Source organism: Lampetra planeri, chromosome 43, assembly GCF_965212315.1.
Source record: "Lampetra planeri chromosome 43, kcLamPlan1.2.h2, whole genome shotgun sequence".
In the NCBI taxonomy this organism is placed as follows: Eukaryota; Metazoa; Chordata; class Hyperoartia; order Petromyzontiformes; family Petromyzontidae; genus Lampetra; species Lampetra planeri.
In genome coordinates, this window is record NC_136149.1 from 1,490,009 (window position 1) to 1,514,672 (window position 24,664).

At 46.7% G+C, this 24,664-nt stretch overlaps 1 protein-coding gene across 1 annotated transcript in view; it reads right to left on the bottom strand.

The window, feature by feature from the left end:
* Positions 1-5,849: 5,849 nt before the first annotated feature.
* LOC144732556 (ephrin-B2a-like) overlaps positions 5,850-24,664 on the bottom strand; it is a 166,420-nt gene continuing 147,605 nt past the window's right edge. Inside the window, 3 exon segments of the mRNA XM_078613987.1 lie at positions 5,850-16,419; positions 22,619-22,661; positions 22,663-22,742. Coding sequence (XP_078470113.1) covers positions 15,914-16,419; positions 22,619-22,661; positions 22,663-22,742 — 629 coding nt within the window. The 3' untranslated portion in view covers positions 5,850-15,913.

Genomic DNA, 24,664 nt, shown 5'->3' on the forward strand with positions numbered 1-24,664 from the left:
CGTGGGCGCGGTGGCACGCGTGGTTTCGTATTGTTTTAAAGTCTCTCGTGGTGTGGCACGGCGAGGACGTGGCGCCACTCTCGAATCGTGATGCCCTCGTCGCCTGCTTTAGCAGCCGTTGTGGTGGTGAAGGGACTCGGAGTTGTTGTTGTTGTGGTGAAGGGACTCGGAGTTGTTGTTGTTGTTGTTGTGGTGAAGGGACTCGGAGTTGTTGTTGTTGTTGTGGTGAAGGGACTCGGAGTTGTTGTGGTTGTTGTGGTGAAGGGACTCGGAGTTGTTGTTGTTGTTGTGGTGAAGGGACTCGGAGTTGTTGTTGTTGTTGTGGTGAAGGGACTCGGAGTTGTTGTGGTTGTTGTGGTGAAGGGACTCGGAGTTGTTGTTGTTGTTGTGGTGAAGGGGCTCGGAGTTGTTGTTGTTGTTGTGGTGAAGGGACTCGGAGTTGTTGTTGTTGTTGTGGTGAAGGGACTCGGAGTTGTTGTTGTTGTTGTGGTGAAGGGACTCGGAGTTGTTGTGGTTGTTATGGTGAAGGGACTCGGAGTTGTTGTGGTTGTCGTGAAGGGACTCGGAGTTGTTGTTGTTGTTGTGGTGAAGGGACTCGGAGTTGTTGTTGTTGTTGTGGTGAAGGGACTCGGAGTTGTTGTTGTTGTTGTGGTGGTGAAGGGACTCGGAGTTGTTGTTGTTGTGGTGAAGGGACTCGGAGTTGTTGTTGTTGTTGTGGTGGAGGGACTCGGAGTTGTTGTGGTTGTCGTGAAGGGACTCGGAGTTGTTGTTGTTGTTGTGGTGAAGGGACTCGGAGTTGTTGTGGTTGTTGTGGTGAAGGGACTCGGAGTTGTTGTGGTTGTCGTGAAGGGACTCGGAGTTGTTGTTGTTGTTGTGGTGAAGGGACTCGGAGTTGTTGTTGTTGTTGTGGTGAAGGGACTCGGAGTTGTTGTTGTTGTGGTGGTGAAGGGACTCGGAGTTGTTGTGGTTGTTGTGGTGGAGGGACTCGGAGTTGTTGTTGTTGTTGTGGTGGTGAAGGGACTCGGAGTTGTTGTGGTTGTTGTGGTGAAGGGACTCGGAGTTGTTGTTGTTGTTGTGGTGGTGAAGGGACTCGGAGTTGTTGTTGTTGTTGTGGTGAAGGGACTCGGAGTTGTTGTGGTTGTTGTGGTGGAGGGATTCTGCGTTGTGGTGGTTGTGGTGAAGGGACTCCGTGAGGGGTCCTTGGGGGGGGGGCGTGCACGGTACACACACAACACACACACAAACACACACAACACACACACACACAACACACACACAACACACACACAAACACACACACACAACACACACACAAACACACACAACACACACAACACACACACACAACACACACACAACACACACACACAACACACACACAAACACACACACACAACACACACACACAAACACACACACAAACACACACAACACACACACACAACACACACACACAACACACACACTAACACACACAACACACACACACACAAACACACACACACAACACACACACAACACACACACAAACACACACAACACACACACACAACACACACACACAACACACACACAACACACACACAACACACACACAACACACACACAACACACACACACAACACACACACAAACACAACAACCGCCATTCGCCACTAAGTGGCGGTGACGTCACCACGACGCTTGTGCCAGGCCATGTGCACCTTGAGGCCACGTGAAGTGTCGAACGCCCGCTGGCAGGAGGTCACGGGGCAGACCCAGCAGGTGCCACGGGTCGACTGACCGAGATGACCGAGATGACTGGCTGATGCACCACCTGTGCCCCCTACTGTGCCAACTTGCTGTGCTTTAGCCACCCGGCGCTCCGCTCGTTGTTGTGAGCGTCGCTCCTCCGCCCTCCGTTGTTGTTGGAGGGCGACTGCCTCCAACTGCCCAGTAGCGTCCTTCACGAGCCTCCTCCACTGAGGCCGATCTTGACACCGCTGGTACCAGTCATCGGCAAGTCCACTCAGCTCCACGTCCTCCTGTACCACATCACTCCATCTCTTCTCTAGCCCGTGCCGCGCCCGTTTAGCCCCCTCGATCCGGCCGAACAAAAGCTGTTTAGGCATGCGGTGGCTGGGCATGCGGGCTACATGACCCAGCCAACGCAGCCTTGCCTGCCGGAGGAGCTCACTGATGGGACTTTGCCCAGATCTTTCAAGGACTTGTGAGCTCCTCACACAATCCAGCCTGGTTAAACCCAGGATGGATCGTAGGCAGGCCAGCCTAAATGTTTCCAACCGGCGAAGATGCTCCACTAGGGGGGTCCACGTTTCGCAAGCATAGAGAAGGGAGGGAATGACCGTGGCCGAGAAGACCTGAAGCTTCGTGCGGAGCGACAGACCAGGTAGCTTCCACACACAAACACACACACAAACACACACACAAACACACACAACACACACACACACACAACACACACACAAACACACACACACAACACACACACACAACACACACACACAACACACACACAAACACACACACACACAACACACACACAAACACACACAACACACACACACAACACACACACAAACACACACACACAACACACACACAACACACACACAACACACACACACAACACACACACAAACACACAGACACACAACACATACACACACAAACGGACACACACAACATACACACACAAACAAGCACACACACAACACATACACACACAAACGGACACGCACAAACACACACACAAACAAGCACACACACAAAACACACAAACAAGCACACACACAACACACACACAAACACACACACAACACAAACGTGAAGTCGCACTGCGCAGTGGCTGCAGTGAAAGTCGAGGAGGAGTGGCGGTTGTCTTTGGGACGGTTTGGATTAATGGCGTGTCGAATGATGCTTGCCATCTCACGTGTTGCTGCGATTGTCATTTACAGGCAACCCTCTGCCGGATGAGGGCTTCCCCCATGCCAGCTCAGTCATGAGCGTTGTTTGACCATACTTCACCACCTTGGTCAGTGCGGGTTAGTACGGCTAAGAGAGAGGGGGGGGGCACCCAGGTCTGTTTGAGATGTCACTCGTCACTGATGTTAGTTGTGGCTGGGATTCCAGCTCAGGCTGCCACAGTCATAGCGTCAGGCTATAATGTATTATCAAATACTTACCAGGGCCCCCCAAACCTCTCAGACCCCCCCCCCCCCCGACAACTACATGGTGGTGGTGGGGGAGTGGGATATTTTTCAGAGCTCAGCCCAGGAAGCTTCAGTTGAAATGAATCCACGATGAACTTATCGCAAGCACCACCGCTCATCTACGCGACACGAGGTCGAGAAGGTGGCCACATTTTCCCAACGCTTTTGGGTTTGTGGTTCTGAGGGACAGCAACATGGCCGCGGCGCTCAGTTCTTTTGAGTCGGTGGCCTCGATAAGGCTGAGGAGATATATTCTTATGTTTTTTCGGTAAAGTCACGTAGGTGAAATTGTTTAATTAAAATTAATAAAAGTAAAATATTTTATTTTATTTTTATTTTACTTTTATTAATTTTATTTTTTTACCTACGTGACTTTACCGAAAAAACCCTAAGAATATGAATCCTTGCAGTCACGAAAGCTTCAAATCTAGAACTGAGGAGATATGTTTTTGTGTGTTTGTACACACAACGATGCGCGCGCGTGTGCGTCGTGAGATCTTCAAGCGGCGGAGGGGGCGGTGCGTCATCTCGATTCGGAAAGAGAAGGGCGCGATTTCATTATTTTTTTACGGATGAGCATGAGGGGGGTGATTGTGAAGCTTCACAAATCAATGGTCCCTCTTGTAATTGGCTCATAATCAAGTGCAGCGCTTAAACCGTCCGTTCATTAACGGCATTGAGGTGTCATGACGCACGTGTGTGTGTATACACGGCACACGAGGCACGAGGTCACGAGCAGCCTAATGTCAGGTGTCATTTGAAGTCGTATATTATTCATGTATTGATTATTTAATCAAATAAGTGCATTGATGTTCTGGGGCTACACGTGAGGACCTCAAGCATCCTTTGCTGGTTGTGATCACTCCTAGACATGTTTGCACACACGCCCATGCACAACACTGGATAGATTCATAAGGAATATTTTACAGTTCCATGTCAAATCACTGCTGGATGATGGCCTGTCCACGCCGTTTCGGTCACGATGGTTGCTTGACCATATTTCACCTAACTGGACAGTGCGGGTTGGTGAATGGTTTGGTTATCTCTTGCCGCCAATGTTAGCCATGGTCGGGAATCTAACTCGGGTGGGTGGGGTTCATAGCGGAGAGCGCTAATCGCTGCACCACCGCTCCATTCCTATTATACTCGCTGTTCGTTCAGAACACCGATGTCACGCTGTCTGTTAATTAACAGCAGTGAAGTGTGACGGTCTATTACGGTACCGGTTATAAGGTCACCGCCGCAGCCTAATGTCAGGTGTCATTTGAAGTCGTACATTATTCACGTATCGATTACGTCGTAAAATAAGTGCATTGATGTTCGGGGCTTCTCTTGAGGATCTTCATCATCAATTTCTGAACGTGTTTTTACGACCACTTAAGCGTGCACGCAAGTGGGGTCATACGTGTGGACGGTCATACATGTGGACGGTCATACAGCCGAGTTTACAGCCCTTCGTCAAGTTGCTGCTCATCGAAGGCCTCCCCCATGCAAGGTGGGGCGGGCAGAGTTGTTCAACCATACTTCACCACGCTGGTCAGCGCGAGTTGATGGGGAAGGCTGAAGATCACTTGAGATGACACAAAACACGTGTCCGTCCCACACAAGTCGAAAGCTCGAAAGCGAACGCAATGTTGATCATGAGTTATTTTTTTTTGTTTAAACCTTTGCAACGCCATTTGACCTTTTACATTTTACGATCTACTCCCGCGATGTCCGGATTACCCGACGCTCGAGACGCTAAGGCGCACCACGACCTTGTGCTCGGTGTCGATGTCACACGGACGTGGTCGCGCACACGCTGCTGGAAAGACGCACACTCCTCCGCACGTCGTCTGCTTAGAGGCAGACAAAGTGTGCCGTGTAATCATCAGGAGGATGCGGAAATAATACATCCGAGCCAATATATCTTGAAGGCGGCACTTCTATATGTGCTGTCGCGAAAAAGAAATGAACCTGGCACTGATGGGCTCAGACATGACCGAGAATAATAATAATGCCACTCGACAACCTCGTAAAACCGTTCCAGCTGTGAGAATTCTTCCAAGATGCGCTCCTCACACACACAACACACACACGCCGTATCAATTAAAGATATTTGCTCGCCTCATGTTTTCACGGCCCTCGCAAGAGAGAAACGCCCCCGTCGTATTTTAACAACTCGCGACAACGTTCGGACGGGAAGAGCACACGGCAGTTGCGCGATTCTGATGGGGTTTTTTTTTTTATAAAACTGCCACTTTATTTAAAGATCGAACAATGTACATACAGGATCTCATAAAATCCCCCCTCCATCACCCCCCCTCCCCCCCCCCCCCCCCCAAAAAAAAACAGTGTTGTGTAGCAAACTTTAGCGATTACAAGTGGTGACAAAATAACACCTGCTTAGGAAACATCGAAAACTGCCCCGAAAAAAACACACGGTGGGGGGGGTGTGCAGGGGGGGGCTGTACACAAACAAAAATCTACGCCATAAAACCCGAAAAATTTGCTTGAGGGAAGGAGATAGGGGGGAGGGAGGATGGGGGAGCGGATGACGGAGAAAGTCTCGGCTCACAACAAAATTTACGCAATCACCACGCCGCACTTTTCATTGTCACGTAAAAAAACGAGATTTTTTTTTTAGGCGGAGGGGGGGGGGAAGGGAAGAAATGACAACAGCAAGAAAAAAAATCCGAACGTCCAACGGACCTCAAATGTGACCGGCCATGGATGATGGAGCTTCGGTTCTACGTGAAACGAGCGCACCCATCCCCCCACCGCCGATCGGCAGGACGCACGCGAAGACTGCGGCCCTGCCTCCTCGGCTCACCGGGGGAGGTGGTGGGGGGGGGCCCTCGTCTTAATACGATCCACATGCACTCGGGGTGGTGGTGGGGGAAATTGCACTTCGCTGTGTAGCCACTTCGCTCCCTTCTGCAAACATTTAAATTTCCTGGCTCAAGACACGTCTTGATGTTTTTTCTATACAATGTTTTATTGAGTAAATGATAGTGTTATTGTGATTATTGTTGTAGTTGTTGTTATCACGGCTAATAGAATCCGCTGCCCCAAGGTCCTAGGCCTCTTGATGTTGCTGTCGTCGTCGTAGTGCCGGTACTATTGCGACGGAGGTAGGCAGAGAGTGATGTAGACGGAGGGTTTTCGTTTAAACGTGAAGCCAAATACCACTCTCCCATTCATAACCGACGTGCAGTGGTGTAATTCCCAAGTCGATGATGCATTCTGACTTAATATTTCACGTCTTATTGCTCCCGCCAATACGACCGACAGTATTTAAATATTAGGCACGGTATTCAGTGACACACACACACAAACAAAGTGATCGCCATGTCTTGTTCTCATTTCCACCCAGGCACGCGACTATTTATTTATTCGAAATGTAGTTTCATCATTGTAATTCTCGCAATAAAAATGTACGTGGCGTATTAATAAAAAAACAAATAAACGTGTTTGAGGTGTTATCTATGAATTTTGCTTGGTTCGTATTTAGTGTGCCATGATTGTGGTTTGTGACACGCGGCTTTGTGTGTCACCGGGATGTGAGCACCGCACAATGGTCCCCAGATATTGAAGCACTCCTCTAACAAACACTGGCACCGAGGGAAATGATGCAGCACAATTTTCACTTAGAATTCCTTGCAACAAAAAAAAAACCGTGACTATCGTGAGTGAGGACTACTACGAAAAACTGTCGAGGCAAAAAAAAACTGTCCCTACGTTACGAACACAAAGAGCATTTGTTAAAAAAAAAAAGTGAGTAGTACTGTACTGGTACTTTTCCTTAAAAAAAACATGTTACTAAGACTTAGCAGTACGAGTTAAGATAGTGAGGGAAATATAATATAAATTACAGCGCGCTATTTAACAAAATATACAGAATGCAGTATACAGACAAATCTTTCCGAGAAAATGTGAATAACTCCACTGCTCCGTTTCACCGCTTCAATCCGCACTCGCCGCTGCTCCCAGACTAAATACGACTGTCAACAGGTGAAGCCACTGCACGGGTTCCGTCACGTTACTCTGTGTTTACACTCCAGAGTCCTTGTGGTTTTTGCGAGTGCGCCATCGCCAATGCTCCTGTGGTGCGACGCAGCAGCAGCAGCACAATGTGTGGCGAAACATGTCGACCGTTTCCTCGGCAACAAAAACATCATCTTTAGAGGCAGCCCGTCCTTCGCCACGAGTCACAGCAAGGCTGCACACAAACTCGAATTTCCAACTATTAAAAACGTTCAACGGTGTCCAATTAACCACAAGTTGGATCCTTCATAACGGCGGCTGATCTGTCCGTGGCATTAAGAATGTGTTGTCCGAAGATTCCTTAATTCGTTGGGGTTTTTTTTTATTTTTTATACTGGGGAATTTTTTTTTTCTTTAAATAAATACTTCAAAGTAATCACATCGCGGTCTCGTGGTCCCTCTCGAAAGAAAATAAAGCAATCCGGAACAAAACGTTAATTGTGTGTGTGTACTACATACGAAACACGAAACGAGGAATATTTATAAGAATTTACACTCCTTTGAAAAACATTGACAAAAAAAAGCAACCGCAACCAGTTTGATGTCATCTCGAGTGTTTTGATGGTAAAATTCAAGGTTAATTTTACAGCCACTCGCTGCAAGAAGAGGTCGCGCTAACCAACAAAGCGACACCACCTCAACCCGCGTCAAGGATTGTCTGTGCTAAATAAGGCGTTTGCGAGTTTGATTTTTTTTATTATTAAAAAACACTCATTCTCAACAAGTCCTTCCGAATAAAATCTTATTCACATCAAGAAGAGTTCTTCCCATACGATCGGTGCATTGAGCATCACATGTCCTCCGATGTCCATTCAGTGTCCATTGAGGGTTTGCACACAGAGACAGGATGGGACAAAAATGGAAAGGAGTTTCGGGATAATGACAATTTAACCCTTTTATAGCATCTACATTTCATCTCGAAAAAAATTATATGAGAATGCATCTGCTTGACATGCAGATAAAGAAATAATTGTATTTTTTGGAAACTGATATCACAAAAATACAAGTATATAGGCGGAAACAGGAATAGTCAAAACTAAAAACATTATCAAATACCGTCGTCATATACTACGTAAGCCGAAGAGTGTACAACTTTAAAATACCTACAGGACCCCAAATAATAGTAATCATAAGCTTTGCAGTGCTTTCTCTTAAGGGCAGTGTTTGATTTTTTTTTAACCCAAGGTGTCCATAAAAATGTCATTCATTATTGAAGAATCATCATCATTAGGCAAATGGTTTTTAGCTCGGCCGACAGAACCGTTCCCACAAACGCTTGGTAGAAACGAGATCGTATTGTGCGAGTCTCACGCCTCTAAACCGCATCTCGTGTCGAGATTCCAGTGCCCCAGCACGTTTGCCAACGTCTCGGCCGCGATTGTTTGAAAATCTCTCAAAAACACGACAACAAAAAACCCCTAAGGAATGTGTTGTCAACATTTCAACTACGCAGTTCAAACTGTTTTGCAATAATCATTATTTTAAAATGGATGACATCTTCATGAACACCTATTTAGTTTTTTTGAATGGCTTAAACACTAACAGTCTCCTCCTTGTCTTCCCTCGCGTAATTGCCACACAGACCAAAACAAGGATCATTTGCACGTGAATGATACAAGAATGTACTTCTTTTTATATATATTTTACAAATGACCCCCTTATGGTTATTACATGCCAAAGTGTAATAGACAAATTTAACTGATAATCTCACAGTGGCATAATGTAATCCCTCCCATAGAAATGAATACAGGAGGGGTGTTATTTTAATCCTACACAATATTATATGGTGGAACTCTCCCTGCAGGATCCTGCAAGAAATTGAATAAGTTCTGCAGAAGCTTTAAACAGGATTCAAACAGAAAATCCTATAAAAATCCTACAAGGGAATTTGACAGTGCTTATACATTTCATAATTGTCATGTCACCCTACAGGTAAGGCATTTGAATCCTTGAGAGATATATCACTATAGGGCATTTAAAAATATATGGCACATACTGTTTTTCCATTTATACTTTATTGAAACAACATTGTACAATAGCATGAAAAAAATAATGTTCGTCCTAAACTGATCCTGTAGGCATTTCTAAAATATTAGGTACGGGATTTTTAGTTATTTATTTCTACATGTTATCATTTCTGTGTAAGGGTAGCCAATATGTGTGAAAGCAAAAGACAACTCAAAATGTTAAATAAAAATTGTTAATCGTCCAAATTAATCTCATGCGCGGTTACAAATTAAATTGACGCGTAAATGTGTTTAACAACCGATCTTAATGTCGACGTGAAAGCGTTGCGTGGATATCGCGGTTATAAAAGCCACACAAAGTCACAGGCGCCGCAAGCCATGCCCCGTGGCTCGTCAAGCCTCTCAATTGGACGTTGTTATTATGTCTTGGAAGATGCGCGGCCTCCAATTTCCCTCCGCAGCTAAACAATTAAAAGTGCACGAATTTAATATGAATCATTACATGAACTTGCGTCGCTCTCCATGGCGTCAGTCAAGGGCGTCTTGGCGCTCGATGTCACACGTCCTCGAGCAACGGTGGAACCACGAAACATGTTTGTTAGTTATTTACTTGATCCCGTGAAAAAGCACTGTCAAAATCGCAATGTCATGTGCTCAGCTAAAACAATACAAATCCCGAGTATGACTTCACTGCGCACATTCTACGAGACACACGAAGTGGAATTCGGTTTCGAGGCAATCTCTTTGTGCTCGACTTTATTTTTTACACCCCAGACATTGTCAGAATAAAACATCAAGTGTCTCCTTTGTTCTTTTCGCAATGTGTTCATCATGATTTAAAATGAACCCCCGTGTTTGGAACTAATGGTAATCGCTTTATGCCCCGTGCCGTGCTTTGAATTCACAGTGAGATGAATTGGGTAAAGCTTTAGTTGTGATGTCACGCTGACAAGTGGAGCATAATCGTGCTGAATTTGCAAGCGCGCTCGGTCCGTCCATCCTCACGTGGTGCACTTCACGCGCGACACACTCTACTGCCCGCCGTCCTCCACTGAATGAGACCAGAAAGAAGACCCTTTTCGTGTGTTCTCAACGTAAAAATTAAAAAAAGATCGTGAAGCGTCTGCGTTGTTATTTCCCCCCCCTCTCCTGCAAATGCACATTAACCGCACCTCTCCCATTTGCCCCTCCCTTCCCCGGCCCCAAACACCCAAAAAAATATGAAAGTAATAAAATAAATAATGAAATAACTCCGCCTGAAGTGCCATCATATGTGACATTGATTGCACTGTGGGGATAAGCCGTGACATTTTACAATTTTTCTTGCTTGCTCAAGAGCTCTGCAAATTGCCAGCGCGCACACACACCAATAATGCGGTGATGGTTGAATTCCAGCTGACACTCGATGAGCAAAGCACCAGCGCACTGCGCTTGCAGACGCTTGCGAGGCGAATTATCCGAGATCCCGACGACAACAATCGGTTTGAAAATACAAGCATTTTCAGATCTCCCAGGATTTAGTGTCAACCACCAGGGCTTGTTAAGGGCAGCACCGCAACCCGCCCATACGTCCCCCCCCCCCATCTCCCCCATTTGTAATTCAAAGGCAGCCATCTCGATCCATCAATAGAGGGTTACGACTACCGTGCTTCAACCTCAAGTATCACGTGGCTGTGATGTAAAAATCCCCATCTCTCGTCTTTCTCAAAGGACCAATGTCCAACCTACGGAGCAGAAAGGGGGATTTCATCCCGTCGTTTTTTTTATTGTGCATTTACATTTTTTTTTAACTGCGTGAAGAGTCACGTCCCACCGCTTATATCCCAATGCTGCTTTATTCACCATTGTGACCCTCTTGCAGAGTGGACTTGACATAGCCCCTGCTTTAAATTCTGGCCGGTGCATTGTTTTAGAAGAGAAAGAGTCCTCCCAGATGCGATCCTCGCTACGGTTGTTACCCAAGTTCTCTTATTCAAAAGTCTAACGTTTTCCAAGCACAGCACCCACTTCACAACAGCCTTTTCTCCTTTTGGTCTCTATAATAGACGCCAGCTGTCATGGCAATAAACACACCCTTGCCTTTAATGTTACACAAATTATCTTCATTTTCTCATTAAAAAAAGGAGATAAACATATATGTAATGTGGGGGGGGGGGGAGGATGGAAAAATACACATTTGCTCGGTGGGGTTGGGTGGTGGTGGGTGGTAGTGGGTGGTAGTGGGGGGAGTGGTGGGAGTGGGGTCACGCTGGTCAGACATGGACACACTTTGACACAGCTCAGACTAATGAGACGGCAGCTACCGTTGGAGGACATTGAATGTGCGGACCAACTGATCCGAAGGCTTGCTCTGGGGATTAGGGAAAGAATGTGGGCTAAATAGGCCCTCTGGCCTTTTCTTCTTTTTTACATCTGTCGTCCAAAGCTCTGCAAATTCCTCAAGTCCTCTGCGCCTGCCTTGACTACGAGAACTTAAACAATTTACGCCGCCACCACCGCCGCACATTCACCGTAATCGCTTTCCCGAAAGCCCAAAATCTTGCACAGCTGAGGAACTCATCACACGCTCGGCGCCGGCCAGCTGAAAATGCTCCAAAACGATGTTAGGACTTAACGCCAGAAACCCTGGAACACCATGGCATCCTAAATGGCAGCCTTACGCGTTCGTTGCAGCAAGACTCTCTAACGGCGCGTAACAAAATTAAGACCCTCCCAGAAGCTGAAGTTCAATTACGCTATAATATTATAATTGGCACCCGCGTGACTTTTATAATAAGTTGCAACTTATTAAAAGAGCCTCGGAGCAAATTTTTTTTCAACTGGTCTTAGGGTAATTAAGCTAAATATGGTGGACGTAAGTAAGTTTGACGTTCGAGTAATTTTCTGCGCATGTACATCTTAAGCAGATTTGTATTACTGACGTGCACTGCTTTCGGAATTGATCGATTTAACTACATCTTTTTTTTATAAGACAAGTGAGAGACACACGGGGAATGTGCTCGTCTGCCCTCTGCGACACGACTTTCAGTCGGTCCAGAAATAAAAACGTGGCAATAACAGTGCCACGAAGTGAATTAATGAATCGGCACTTGTCTGAAGCAACTCCCGAATGTCACATCTGATGGAAAACATCTGAGCGGTTGATTCATTGAAAACTGATCGAATCTGCTTGCGACTTCAGGATTTTGATTGAGCTAAAAAAACGAAACCCCTACAATTTCCGCCATGATGGCTTGTTTTTGTGATTTGCCTTTGGGTTTTTATTTTTATTATGAGGATGAATCTTAACGTCTTTTTCTGTGGATTGCCGCCCCAAGGCTACACAGTTGTATTGTATTATATGAAAAAAATCAGCACAAACTCCTTAAATTCGTTTTTCTTAAAAGGGAAAAGGTTTGTGGTGAAGGAAGGTATGACTAACAGCTGCAAGAAAATACGGCATTCGTTTATAGTTCTTTTGTTTATAATTTTTTCCATAGTTTTAGCCCCACAAATTGCTAATCCCTGATGTGTTTTTTTTTATTCATAGTAATTTCATGTATTACAACATTATCACTTAATAAGTTTGTTGTTGTTGTTACAACTTTCACACGGAGCTGAGTATGTTGTGACTGCATCAACACCGCTAATATGAATCATGGCAACGGGAAGAGGCACCGCTTCAAGTCACATGCTCCTTCTCTGTTTGGAATCGCTAAAACGGAAACTTTACTCCTTCGTGAGCTCTCGTCTCATTCTTTTAACCCCACCCCCTCACCCCAATAGTTACCACCTCTGACAGCGCCACTACTCGTTAGGAAAGGAAAGGTCGCCTTTCAATAATGGGACGCGGCAAACTCCGTAATGGATATTTGCATTACTCTAACGACGGCATTTACAAACGCGCCAACCTCCAAACTCTCCAGATCATTTAGCAGTTCAATGCACAAAGGATTTTCCACTAATGCCACGATGGCTAATGTGGTATTAAGCGCGCCTGTTTTCATGCCCGCTGTTTACCCGCTTCATTATTTACGCAGGGCCGGTACGGTTGGTGGCAGCGGCGATAGCAAAAAAATGTGTCGAGCCAACCGTATCACACGGGAGACAGACGGAGAGAAAGCATGGTTGGCTTATCAATCAGAGTCTTAATTAATCCCTGAACTTTGTGTGCAGTTTGCGTGATCATTTTTAATTAACTGCGGGCTTTAATTATAATTTTTCTCTTCTTCTTCAAATTAAACACCGCGAGATGTCCTTGTCAATTGGGGTTTTAACAAGGCCCCATCTATTACAGGGGCATTCGCGCCGCTCGCGTGGAAACGTTTATCGCCCGGGGCCCATGTGCCATTGTGGACGTGGGGCGAGCACGCTTTGCGGAGATCTGCCGACACAGTTTGGATCGTGAGCTTGTTGGTTCAGGGGGGGTGGGGGGGGACGCGGAAGTTTACATGGGCAGCCGAGCAAGTCTGGTGAACCGATATCCCACGTCGAGTCAACAGTTGCGATTGCCACAGCCAACCCCGGAACTTCTGCGGCCAACATGGAGACAAGTCCTTTTGCCATTGGTGTCATAACGGTCACGCGGCGCCTTGAGTTAATGACAGCGGGACTGGGCAGAGTCGAGGGTAAAGCGAGTGAGTTTCGTGACTTAAGGAAAAAACGACCAGCCCTACTTAGCCCTGTGTGGGCAGCGGTCGGCAAACTGCGGCACGCGGCTCTTTAAAGGGCTGCTTCGTGACACGTTATTTTTATTAAGGAACCACCGTCTCTCGTATTCACACGTTTTGCGTCTCTTGAAAAGTTGAGTATTTTTCACCGAATTCGATAACAATGGCTCTTCTTGTTATTGTGGTTGCCGGTCCCTGTCCCTGGATCTCCACGGATTTTGATATTACCCTATAAGGCTGATAATAAATGTCGGTACGAATTACAATCAACGTAAAATCCCGATCTTAATTAAATTGCGATAAAATGTAGAAATAAATTATATTTTGAGATGCTGAACTAATTCCCTAATTACGGTTCAATTTAGCTCAAAGCACCGCCAAGAAACTGTGAACCTCAGCTTTTTGGAAAGTCCTGTATTTGCATACGTACAATGATAGTTACAGAAGTGGTACATTGCTATTTTAAAAAAGTTTCATATTCAGTCAAACATTAGTGATCCGCGTGCGTGTTAGTGCAAGTGTATATGCGCGGTGCGTCTGCAAAATTGATTTCACAATCCCGCATTTCGCGAAATGAGTTTATGATCATAAAAAAGCAACGTGTAAAAAAAAAAATTTGACTCCCAAAGATCGCCTTTTAAAATTCGAGTAGTAGCATTGTACATTGACCCAAAATGAAGAGAAGAAAAAAAAAGCGTTCAAGTTTTCTGACTCCTGAGACTAAAAACTGCAAAAAGCATTTCATGCAAACCTCCCGGTCACCGATATCCGCTTCAGTGGGAGAATCTCTCCAGTGGTAATTTAAGTCAGAAAGGTTTAAAATTGTGGCTCTGCGCGCCAAGCGCCCCAGAACGGCGGGGAGATTATGAACGGCGCGCAAATATGGTGCACAGAGGTTTATAGCAGATGCCTTCGTGGGTTCTCTCACACGGAGCACGGTTGAAAGTGTACCGTGAAATGAAATGATAAATGAAAAATGACAAAAATGTTTCTGTTGGAGAGGAAAAAAAGTCTCACAGCGGGTCTTGCATGTATGCTTCTTTTTTAAAGTATCCCCAAAAGTATTGATTTACTCACATAATGCATAATAATGGAAAAAATGTAAGATGTAAAAATGTAAAATTAAAATAAAGGTTTTAAAAATACCCCATTGAATAGCTCTGATAGATCAGAGGCACTCTGCAGTGATGGGCACATGCCTAAAAGTCTGGAAAAGCCAGTGTTTAAAGCAGCTCTTAAAACTCATTAAGCACAGCATCACAAAAATCGTATTTAAAAATGTAACTTGTTACTCAAAAAGCAGGGCAGTAGTTAGATAGTTCAGGTTATTTTTGAACATAATAACCTTCACCAACAGCAAGAAAGAAAAAAAAACAACCCCATGCATACCACCTTTATTGAAATGTTGCCACTACTGCAAAAGGTCATTTTGCTGAGAAGAATGTAGAATTCGAATTTGGATGGCATTTATGAATTCTATTTTATTTTTGTCATATGCTTGCCTTGCGATGACCACAACGCAGGTGACAACAACAACAACAAGTGTCCTCTGCCATCAGATCCCTTTCTGTATGGCTTGGCAAAATCGTGTGAACCAAAGCAGAGGTCTCCGGCAGAGGTCACCATCCTGCACGGGTGTGACGGAGGAAGCCACCGTTGAGAGGCTCACGGTAAAACTTGTGGAGCGCGATGGCACGAGGTGGCGGACGTGGGAGGGGGGGCAGGGGCGGGGGTGAGGGTCGCGAACGGTCGCTTGCCGTTTTATTCCGACGACGAGAGGTGGCAGAGTTCTCCGCGGAGCTTCCTCCTGCAAGCGTTTTCACGCGTCCAATATGGCGCAAGTAAACGTCATCGGCGGAAGTGGTCCTCCCTTGCGGCTTCACCCTCGCGGAGGAAGGGAGACGGTGGCGTCCATCGAGTCGTAAAAAGAAAAAAAATATAGAACGACAAAAAGAACGTCCCGAAAATAAAATAAAATAAACTATTAAAAACACAAAAGCAACGCTTTTGCGATGCGGAAACTCAGCGTCCGCGCCCACAGTCCCATCGGCAGCGGCGCTCACACCTTGTAGTAGACGTTCGCGTTGCTGGGTGGCGGCACTTCCTGCACGATGTACACCGGGTGGCCGTAGTCCCCGCTCACTTTCTCGTAGTGCGGGCAGAATCCGCCCTCGAGCGTCCGCAGCGGAATCACCACGTCGCTGGGGTCCGAGCCGTTGTTGTTGCCGCCTCCGCCGCCGCCCCCCAACTTCACGGCCACGGAGCCGGGCGTCAGCGACAGCGGCAGCGACGACTGCGGCGGCGGTGCCGACGCCGCCGCCGACGCGTTCAAGTGCGGGCCCCGGCGGCCCGGCCCGCCGGGACCGGGCCCCCCGGAACCGCCGCCGCCGCCCCCGCCGCGGCCCCAACGGCGGGACTCGCGGCTGCGGCGGACATAGCAGACGGAGAGGGCGAGCAGGAGCAGCAGGAGCAGCAGGATGAGGGAGCCGCTCGACACGCCGACGATGAGAGCCAGGTTGGACTCCATGCCGGACTGGTGCAGCTCGTGCAGGGAGTCGGACGGGTCTGGGAGGGGAAGACACGAAGCCGTGAGCGAAGCGTTCGGGAGAAAGAGCGCACGCGCGCGAGAGCGGCACACCGACGCGTTGCCAACGTCGTCGTGAATGAATGAGGAACGGTATTACATCGCGAAAAGGCGCTATTATTACGCAAAGGCATTTCCGATTGCATAAAAGCAAATCTTTTATGCAGGAAACGTGAATATGATCCAAAGATATGGATACAATTGCAGAAAACATGAACGTTTCTAAAAAAATGAAAAGAGAAATTATTGAATTAAGATAAGCTGCGGTGGCTGGGAGGCTCAGAGGTCAGAGGACAAAGCTGGCACCACTAAGGACATAGGTTCGATGCCAGGTTTCAGCTGCCCCTGGCTTCTCAAGTGGAACAAATTGATGTCGCCCCAGTCACAAAAGACATTGAAAAAAAAAATCATTCAAATTTTTTTTGTAAATATTGGCCTCATTCCAGCCGGAAGACTGACATTTGTTAATTTTATTGACGTGTGATGAACACTCTTTACAGGTCATGAAGAGATTTTCCCCAGCGGCTTCAGAAGTAGTTATACGACGTCAACTTCCAGCTTTGTTCTCTGACACTGATTGATGCACTGTTAGCTCCCGATTGTCTTTACGGAAATGTCTTGACCTTATGAATTGATAGAGTACAACTGGAACATAATTGGAGGAAAAATAGATATCGCAGAAAAAACCCGCAAAGAAAACACCACAATGGCTATATAGTCAAACATTTAATCTTGAGTATGCAAGCAAAACACTTGCACAAACTAAATTAAATGCAAACTGTGTACATAGGGTCAGAGTTTCAGGCTCCGCCGTACATGTCATATTAGCATAGGATAGACCCATTTGTCAAACGGACAACCAGTCTTTAGTTTAACACGTAGGCTTTCACGACTAATATTATTCATAATCAACGTTTTTTGGGTTTAGATCGCGTTATTTATAAATGTGTCGTAACCCTCCACCACCGAACACGGCCAATCAGTAAAAAAGTGTCACGTTGACAAAAGACAAATAGTTCACTGCTTTAGCCCACCGGTGTGTTGAAGCGTGAAACCACAACATTTACAATTTGAGTAGTGCGACGTTTCGCTGGTAATTGCATCCAGCATCATCGGGCAATTCGCCAGAATGGTGAGGGGCTCTGCTCTGTCTCCCGTTCTTATATAGAGCAGCAACAGCAGGGTGACGCCAGTCTTTAGAAAATATATATGACTAACATTTTTTTAATAAACTAACGACACGAACAGACTATCTGTACTTGTTTGTAACATTGTTACAAATTCATTTCCCCGTTAATAATAACCTATATCCTCGCATAAATAAATTAAACTCTTTCTTCAAGCAAACAAACGATATGACTTAAAGTGCCAAGACCACGGCAAGGATATTTTATTTTGTTTGTAGTTTTAGAAAGTTTTTTTATTTCACCCAATATTCGTCATGCCTTATTGCTGTTTTTATTTAATAAGCCAGCGGCAAAGCCTGTTGACATTCAAAGTCTCCTACTGCCCCCCCCCCTACACACCCCTCCCTAATATTAGGCCCCTGTCCATCGATTGTAAGAATTTTAAACACTAGGCCATATTCACGTGCCTCCTTCCCCTTGTTGTAAATGGCAGGAAACCCTCGTGTAGCCACGACGTTGCCAATGTGGCGTCGCACAAACCCTGCCTGCCACCTCCCGTCCAGTGGCACGCGTGGAAACTGAGGGGAGATAATTTATTACTCGGTGAAGTGTCACAGCACATCCAACTGTAGCGTGGGTGAGGCCTAACAGTGCCTAGCCCCCTCAGACCTATTTAGCAGCTCTTGCATTCCAACAAAACCTCTCGGAGCCGGATTCAGAGGGACTGACAGAATCATCAAACCCGTGCAAATTAAATTAAATTAGCCAATCGATATGCAAAAAATGGAGAGTGCATAAGTTCACCACGACCACAGCCCATGATGGTAAACTGACACAACCGAGGAACCTGGGGGCTTGTCCAAGTGGCAACCTTGCACTCTCTTGTTTTCGGACATAGAATACATATATACGTGCGTTTTAAATTATTTCGTTCATTATAAAAAAAAATGTAACACCCCTCCCCACTCCGCAAAGAATATCCTCACGTGCTCGCTATGCCTAGTTGGGGTCACCCTTTGATTGGTGGGGCCCGAAGATCCGAATCGTGGCCAACTAAGGAATGGCTGGGCTGGTGGCTGTGCAGGCGCTGACGTGGCAAGATTTTACGACAGCCCCTGGCGGTGATCCAGAGCCCATCCGGCACAAGGGTTCACGGTACAGTCTCCGAGGCGCCCTGCCACCAAATTAGAGGCGCCCGGTTTTTACACACACACAGAGGCACGGACCCGCAGCACATGCTGCACATCCACACACCCTCTAATGAAACAGATCGCTGAGCATACACCGGGCTCACAAAGCGCTGTTTACAAGGTCACGAAGGCTGCTTTCACAAGACTCTTGAGAATAAGCGTCAGGCGGTAATTTTTTGCCCATTATACAAATTTGCGCACTTTACATGTTAACTCCTTCATCAGGCGCCAGCGGGTTTTTGCCGACATTCGCCGCTAATGCCGCAGCTATTTTCGACGCCGCGAAGCCACCGAACGCAGAGCCGTTGCTCATTTTCACCGCGGTAATTTACGCAAACGCACCCCACCCAATTACGGCCGTCAAAGCAGCGCAAGCGCCGGCAAAATTAAAATGAACGAGACGAGGCCCGACCGTCACGCGAATTGGCCCTTAAAATAAAAATTTTACGAGACGAATCCCGACCGTCACGAGAATTTGCCGCCAGCGGTTTTCAGGTGAGGAGACGAACGTCAAATAACCCCACCCCCCCCCACCCCACCCCGATTAATTTTCCCCACGCTAAACAAAACCCACGAGACAGATGGGCAGGTGACGACGGAACGGAAGAAGTAATGTCACCGAGGCTGCGCGCACGGGAGGACACGAACATTTATCGCCTGCACTGACGCTCGGGATCGTTGGCGGCAAGACTAACAACTTGTCAAGATCTCCGCCTACTCATTAAAGCAAAGGGGTGATTTTTTTTTTATTTTATGACCGACTCGAATTTGGTGATCATACCTGCTGGAAAATAACTTATTCAAATTAGGCGATAAAGGCGCCTGCTTTTCGTGTAAATTTAAGCTGCTTATAAGTGACTCGCATGGGCGTGTGTCACGTGCTAGGTTGAAGGAGTCTGTAAATGCAGACGAGACGATGTTGACTGCTTCCCCTTGGAAGTCATTAAAAAATAAAAACAAGCTTGTCAGTTTTGAGCCCTTAATTATACGGGAAACTAACCGCAATTGGGGGGGGGGGAATATGTTTAAAAGTTTATGAAACTGCATGCTGGTAGGACATGATGTATTTTTCAAAACCCCATCAATTTTAAATTGAAGACTTATCGGCCAATACACACGAGCATGTCCATGTCTTTTGTTTATTTTTTTCTTCTTATTATTATTATGGCATACGCTGTTTTAACTTTTGAAAAATCTTTCGTGAAACCCTTGGCATCCTAACTGACAATGCCGTAAAACATTCATGAAAGCAAATCTGAATTCGTTTGGAAAATCTCACTCATGCACAACGGGACAATTGAACCAACCCGGTTCCCTTCTCTCTCTCTCTTGCCCTCAGTCTCACTCTCTCGCCAACAAGGCAATTGTGTGGTGTCGTGTTGATGTGTGAACACGTGGCGCTGTGAAGTTGCAATATTATTGCGAAAAAACTTTAACGAGCTTGTTGAAGACAATATAAATATATATACACGTTCAATCAATGGCGCATAAAAGAGACAAGATGATAAAAAATATATATATTACGTGGGATGATTTTGAGAAAACTATTTTATATAAATTGCACCCAGACCATGGAAACAAATCACATCATAAATTGTGGCAATTACAACCTTTATTATGAATTACACTTGAAGTACAGCCAATCGGCCTGGCTAGCAATGACTGCACAAAAAACCCATCATATTACATTTTAGTTTGTCACATAATTTGGCAAAATTCCAGCTCTGGGTATAACAAAAACAAATCGGTTTGATCATCACACTATTGTGTGGGAAAGTCCCGGACCCACAACATAGATTATAATAGATCACATGAAGGGGTCTCAAAAGTAGTTCTATTATATCTACTTTTGCGGACTGTTATCTAACACGTGGTGTTGCACTGCTCTGCAAGGGGTTCAAAATTGATTAATCTCATTACATGGTGCCGATAGCAGCAGTGGGATAAAATTAACACAAAGGGCACGAAAAAAAGAATAAATGCATGTACAGTTCATATGTATTGCACGGACGGAAGCAAGAGTGTAGTGGTCAGCATACTGCGCGATGAACCCGGCGACCCGGGTTCAATTCCCGCTCACGACAGAACTGGTCCTGGGCCTTCCATAGGTCGACTCGGCCTTAAATGAGTACTTGGTGTGATGTACAAACATCAAGCGTGGGGAGTCAAAGGTGGCTGCGCCTGCTGTTGGCCACCCAGCCCCTCGTGTGCTGCGTCAGCCTTCATAGGCGCTACTCGCTAACAGCACTTGCGCCAACAGTCTGTGGAGGGTATACACAGGGGACCTTTGCTTTTTGTTATATAAAATAAATTTCAGGAAGGGGCCACCATGTGATGGTATCTGTATAATACATGATCTCTACAGTGTTAATAAATGTATACGGAGCAGCAGAATACAACAGGTTTTTCTAAATTTTGGATGGGATGTGAATTTGAAGAGCGCAAACGACAAACGAGTGAAGAAAAAAAGTGAATATACCAAAGGAAGACTCTGCCATCCATACATTTATAGCTTGAAGATTGAATAGCGTACTCAATATGATCAAACGCAATGGCGAGTGTAGAGACGCAAACATAATATTTCCTCGATTTGAGGTGAAGTTGAGGTGCAATGCTCGCAGTTGTTTTGCATCTGGGCAACAGCGTTACCTTAAAAGGAACACTGACAAGCAAGTCAATTCATTCATAGCTCCAATACTCTTGGTAGAAATTAATAATACCATCATCTGTAGCCCTTTTTGCATTCCACTGCCGGACAAAGGCATCCCTGCCCAGTACCGGCCATGCTCCACAGCACTTCTCAGCGCAGGTTAGTTCAGGACAAGAGAAGCTCTCGTACCACCCACCACAGCTCTTAGCTTTGACTAGGAACCAAACTCATTTGGCAGGGTTCACGGGGCAGTGTGCTAGCCACTGCACAACACCACCACATCCATAAATAATTTACGATTCAATTAATTATCTGCCTCGGTTAGAGTTGAATGCTTCTTTTTAGGGGTTAATGTATTTGTATCTCTGCTACTGGTGCTGCAATAGCGAAACAAACACATTGATATTTGCCCATAGAGTAGTTTCCCAGTGTTTGCTAAGACCCAGTATTAATTAAAGCTATCCGAAATGACGTTGGGGCTGTTCACTTTTCTCGAAAAGTGACGGAGCAGATCAGCTCACACTCTTCCAATCAAAACTCTCGAAGCAGTTGACTTGACTCCGGTAAACACGTTTCGACAGCGTAATCTTCGAAATAAATAAATATAACCACTTTGATTAATATAATTATCTTGAACAAAGGCGCGTTATGAAAATGAAACAAGCTTTAATAAATAATACAGCTGCGATTGCAGCGTCGCCATAATCAAAACAAATCAATTGTAACGATTCACCATCTATTTGTGGGTTAGTCAATGTAACGATCTGGCCAAGTTTGTGTTATCAACACCCTCCACCACCCAACACAGCAATTGGGGACCCTAGTGGCAGAGGTCGCAACCGGGTACCCGATACCCGTACCCTACCCGATACCCGGCTACCCGGCCGGGTACGGGTACGGGTAGCCGTTTGTGACCCTGGTGCGGCCGGGTACGGGTAGGCCGTGAGTCACTGGTGAAGTGGTGAGTAACCGTTTGTCACTCATTTCGGGTAGGGTACGGGTACGGGTAGGGAACGGGTACCCGTACCTGGCCGGGTACGGCTACCCGGCCGGGTACGGGTACGGGTACCCATTTGCGACCCTGGTGCGGCCGGGTACGGGTACGGGTAAGGAATCAAAACCCGTTTGCGACCTCTGCCTAGTGGAGGCTCCCCAAGAGGAGACTATCCCAGCTCGGTGTGGACCCCAGGTGACACGAGGGCGCTTGGCTCACCTGTGCGGGTGGTGCGGTCGTTCGACCGCCTGTCGTCTCCGGGGGGCGCGGGGGGGGGCCGCCCGTGCTCTCGTGGGGGACGGAGACGGGTTGACGGGCGAGGTCTCCTCCTTCCTGTTGGGGTCTGAACGCACAAAATACGCGTCCCTCTTATGCGTGCCGCCACCATCGCCACTCCCACGCGTCTGGAGGGTGGGGGGGGTCGGGGTTGACGGGGCCCGGCGGTGGCGCGTTCGCCGCTCGTCGCGCGGGTTCGCGGCTCCGGTCGGGCAGGCCGCCCCGGTTAATACTGCGGGGCGTGTAGTCAGCGTAATAATACGCCGTGCCGTCTGCTTCACCGTGGGCATTAAAGATCCCCGTGACGTCATTCAAAATGAGCGAGCCCGCTGTGTGCCGGCGTCACGGTCCAATGTTGGCCAAGTTCGAAAAGTATACTCGATTGAGATTACGCATGGCAATCGTCGCTGCCCGCTGGCAGACCTAATGTCCCTGTGCAGGCCAGATGCTGTCACCTTGCCCCGCACAAGGACAGCTGTCGCTGGTGAGGGGGGGGGGCGGGGGAGTGCCCTTAAAAAAATTACATAATTTTTATGATTACTGCGCAGTACTCAGTACCATTATACCATACAACGTGGGGTTCTCCGATGCATTTTCAGGGTTGAACTGCGTGTTGTTCGGCAGGATGTCCGACGTTTCGCTGCACCGAAAGTGCTCCCAAGCACACGAACATAATGCCCAATAACCCGAGAGCTATACTACAGCACCAACCCACAATGTGGAGCTATATACCGTAAGAATGTGAACACATCTCAAGATGCTGTATACTAACGGTGATTGGGCTTATTCAAATAGGGGTAGACCGTCCGCCATGTGCCTGTGTGTGAGAGCATGGGCCTCTATGTGAGACTATGGGGTTCTACGCGAATCAAAACCACACAATGTGTATTTATATAGCTTCCAAATGTGACGACATCTCAAGATCTTGTAGAGACAGAAAGAGTGGACATGTTTATTTTATAGATGGGCAGGAAGGCAGTCATAGGCAAAGGTAATAGGGAAGGCCTTGAGAGCCTGGACTTGAACAAGGGGCAGGGTGTGGAGTTAACACAGACGGCTGGAGGAAGGAAGTCCAGGACGATGGGGGCAGCAGAGAAGATTGAGCGACCTCCCGCAGGTGACGTTGCACTTCACATCAGACGGTTGTGTGCGTTGATGCCCCAAGATTTTGCGACTTCTTTTGAGAGCCATCAAGACAGTGGGTGAATTTCAGAGCAACACCGTTATACCCGTCCGAATTTATTTAGCTAATTATTCTTCGAACGCTTGCACGCTTGCACACAACGCTTGTGGGTCGTATGCCAGTCACCTTCATCGTTAAATGGACGGCGAAAGAAAACCCCGACAGAAATTACTAGAAAATATGTGTTTTTGATGTATGTTGGTGTATTATTCGATAATTAAATTACAGAATGGAAATTACATGCAATTCACAAGCTCTCTTTTAACAGGTCCTTCAGATGCAACAAATGCTAATCGCATTTTTCATGTTGAATGCTGGCGCAGGTAGAGCAAGTGATTTGTGTGAATGGCAATTTTGGTAAACCTTGCAAATAAAAGGTGCATTGCCTGCGTTGGGTTTTGATAAAATAGCGCTGAGCACAAGCGAGCGAGCGAACGAGCCCGTAGTCCATTAGGATCCGTCACCATGGCGGAAGCGAGGCGATTACGTACGAGCGGCAATCTTTCTCCCTCTCTCTCTCTCCGTGAATACGGGGCTTGCTGGACGAATGCTGCCCGGCTCTTGATGCGGCACGAGCAGAATTCATCGCCACACATTTGCTACATCAGAGCGCAGCTGCCGATTTATTGAACTGGATGGCCGAGCTGAATTTTTCGTGGCTTTTGAAGGGGAACGTTTCATCTTCCATCCCCGCCCGCAGAACCTGCTTTAAATAAATAAAAATGTGGTGCTCACTTTTCTTAACAGCCCTTCCCAGACACCGACCCACTCCGTATCTCACCCAGAAATCCACCCACCTACACACC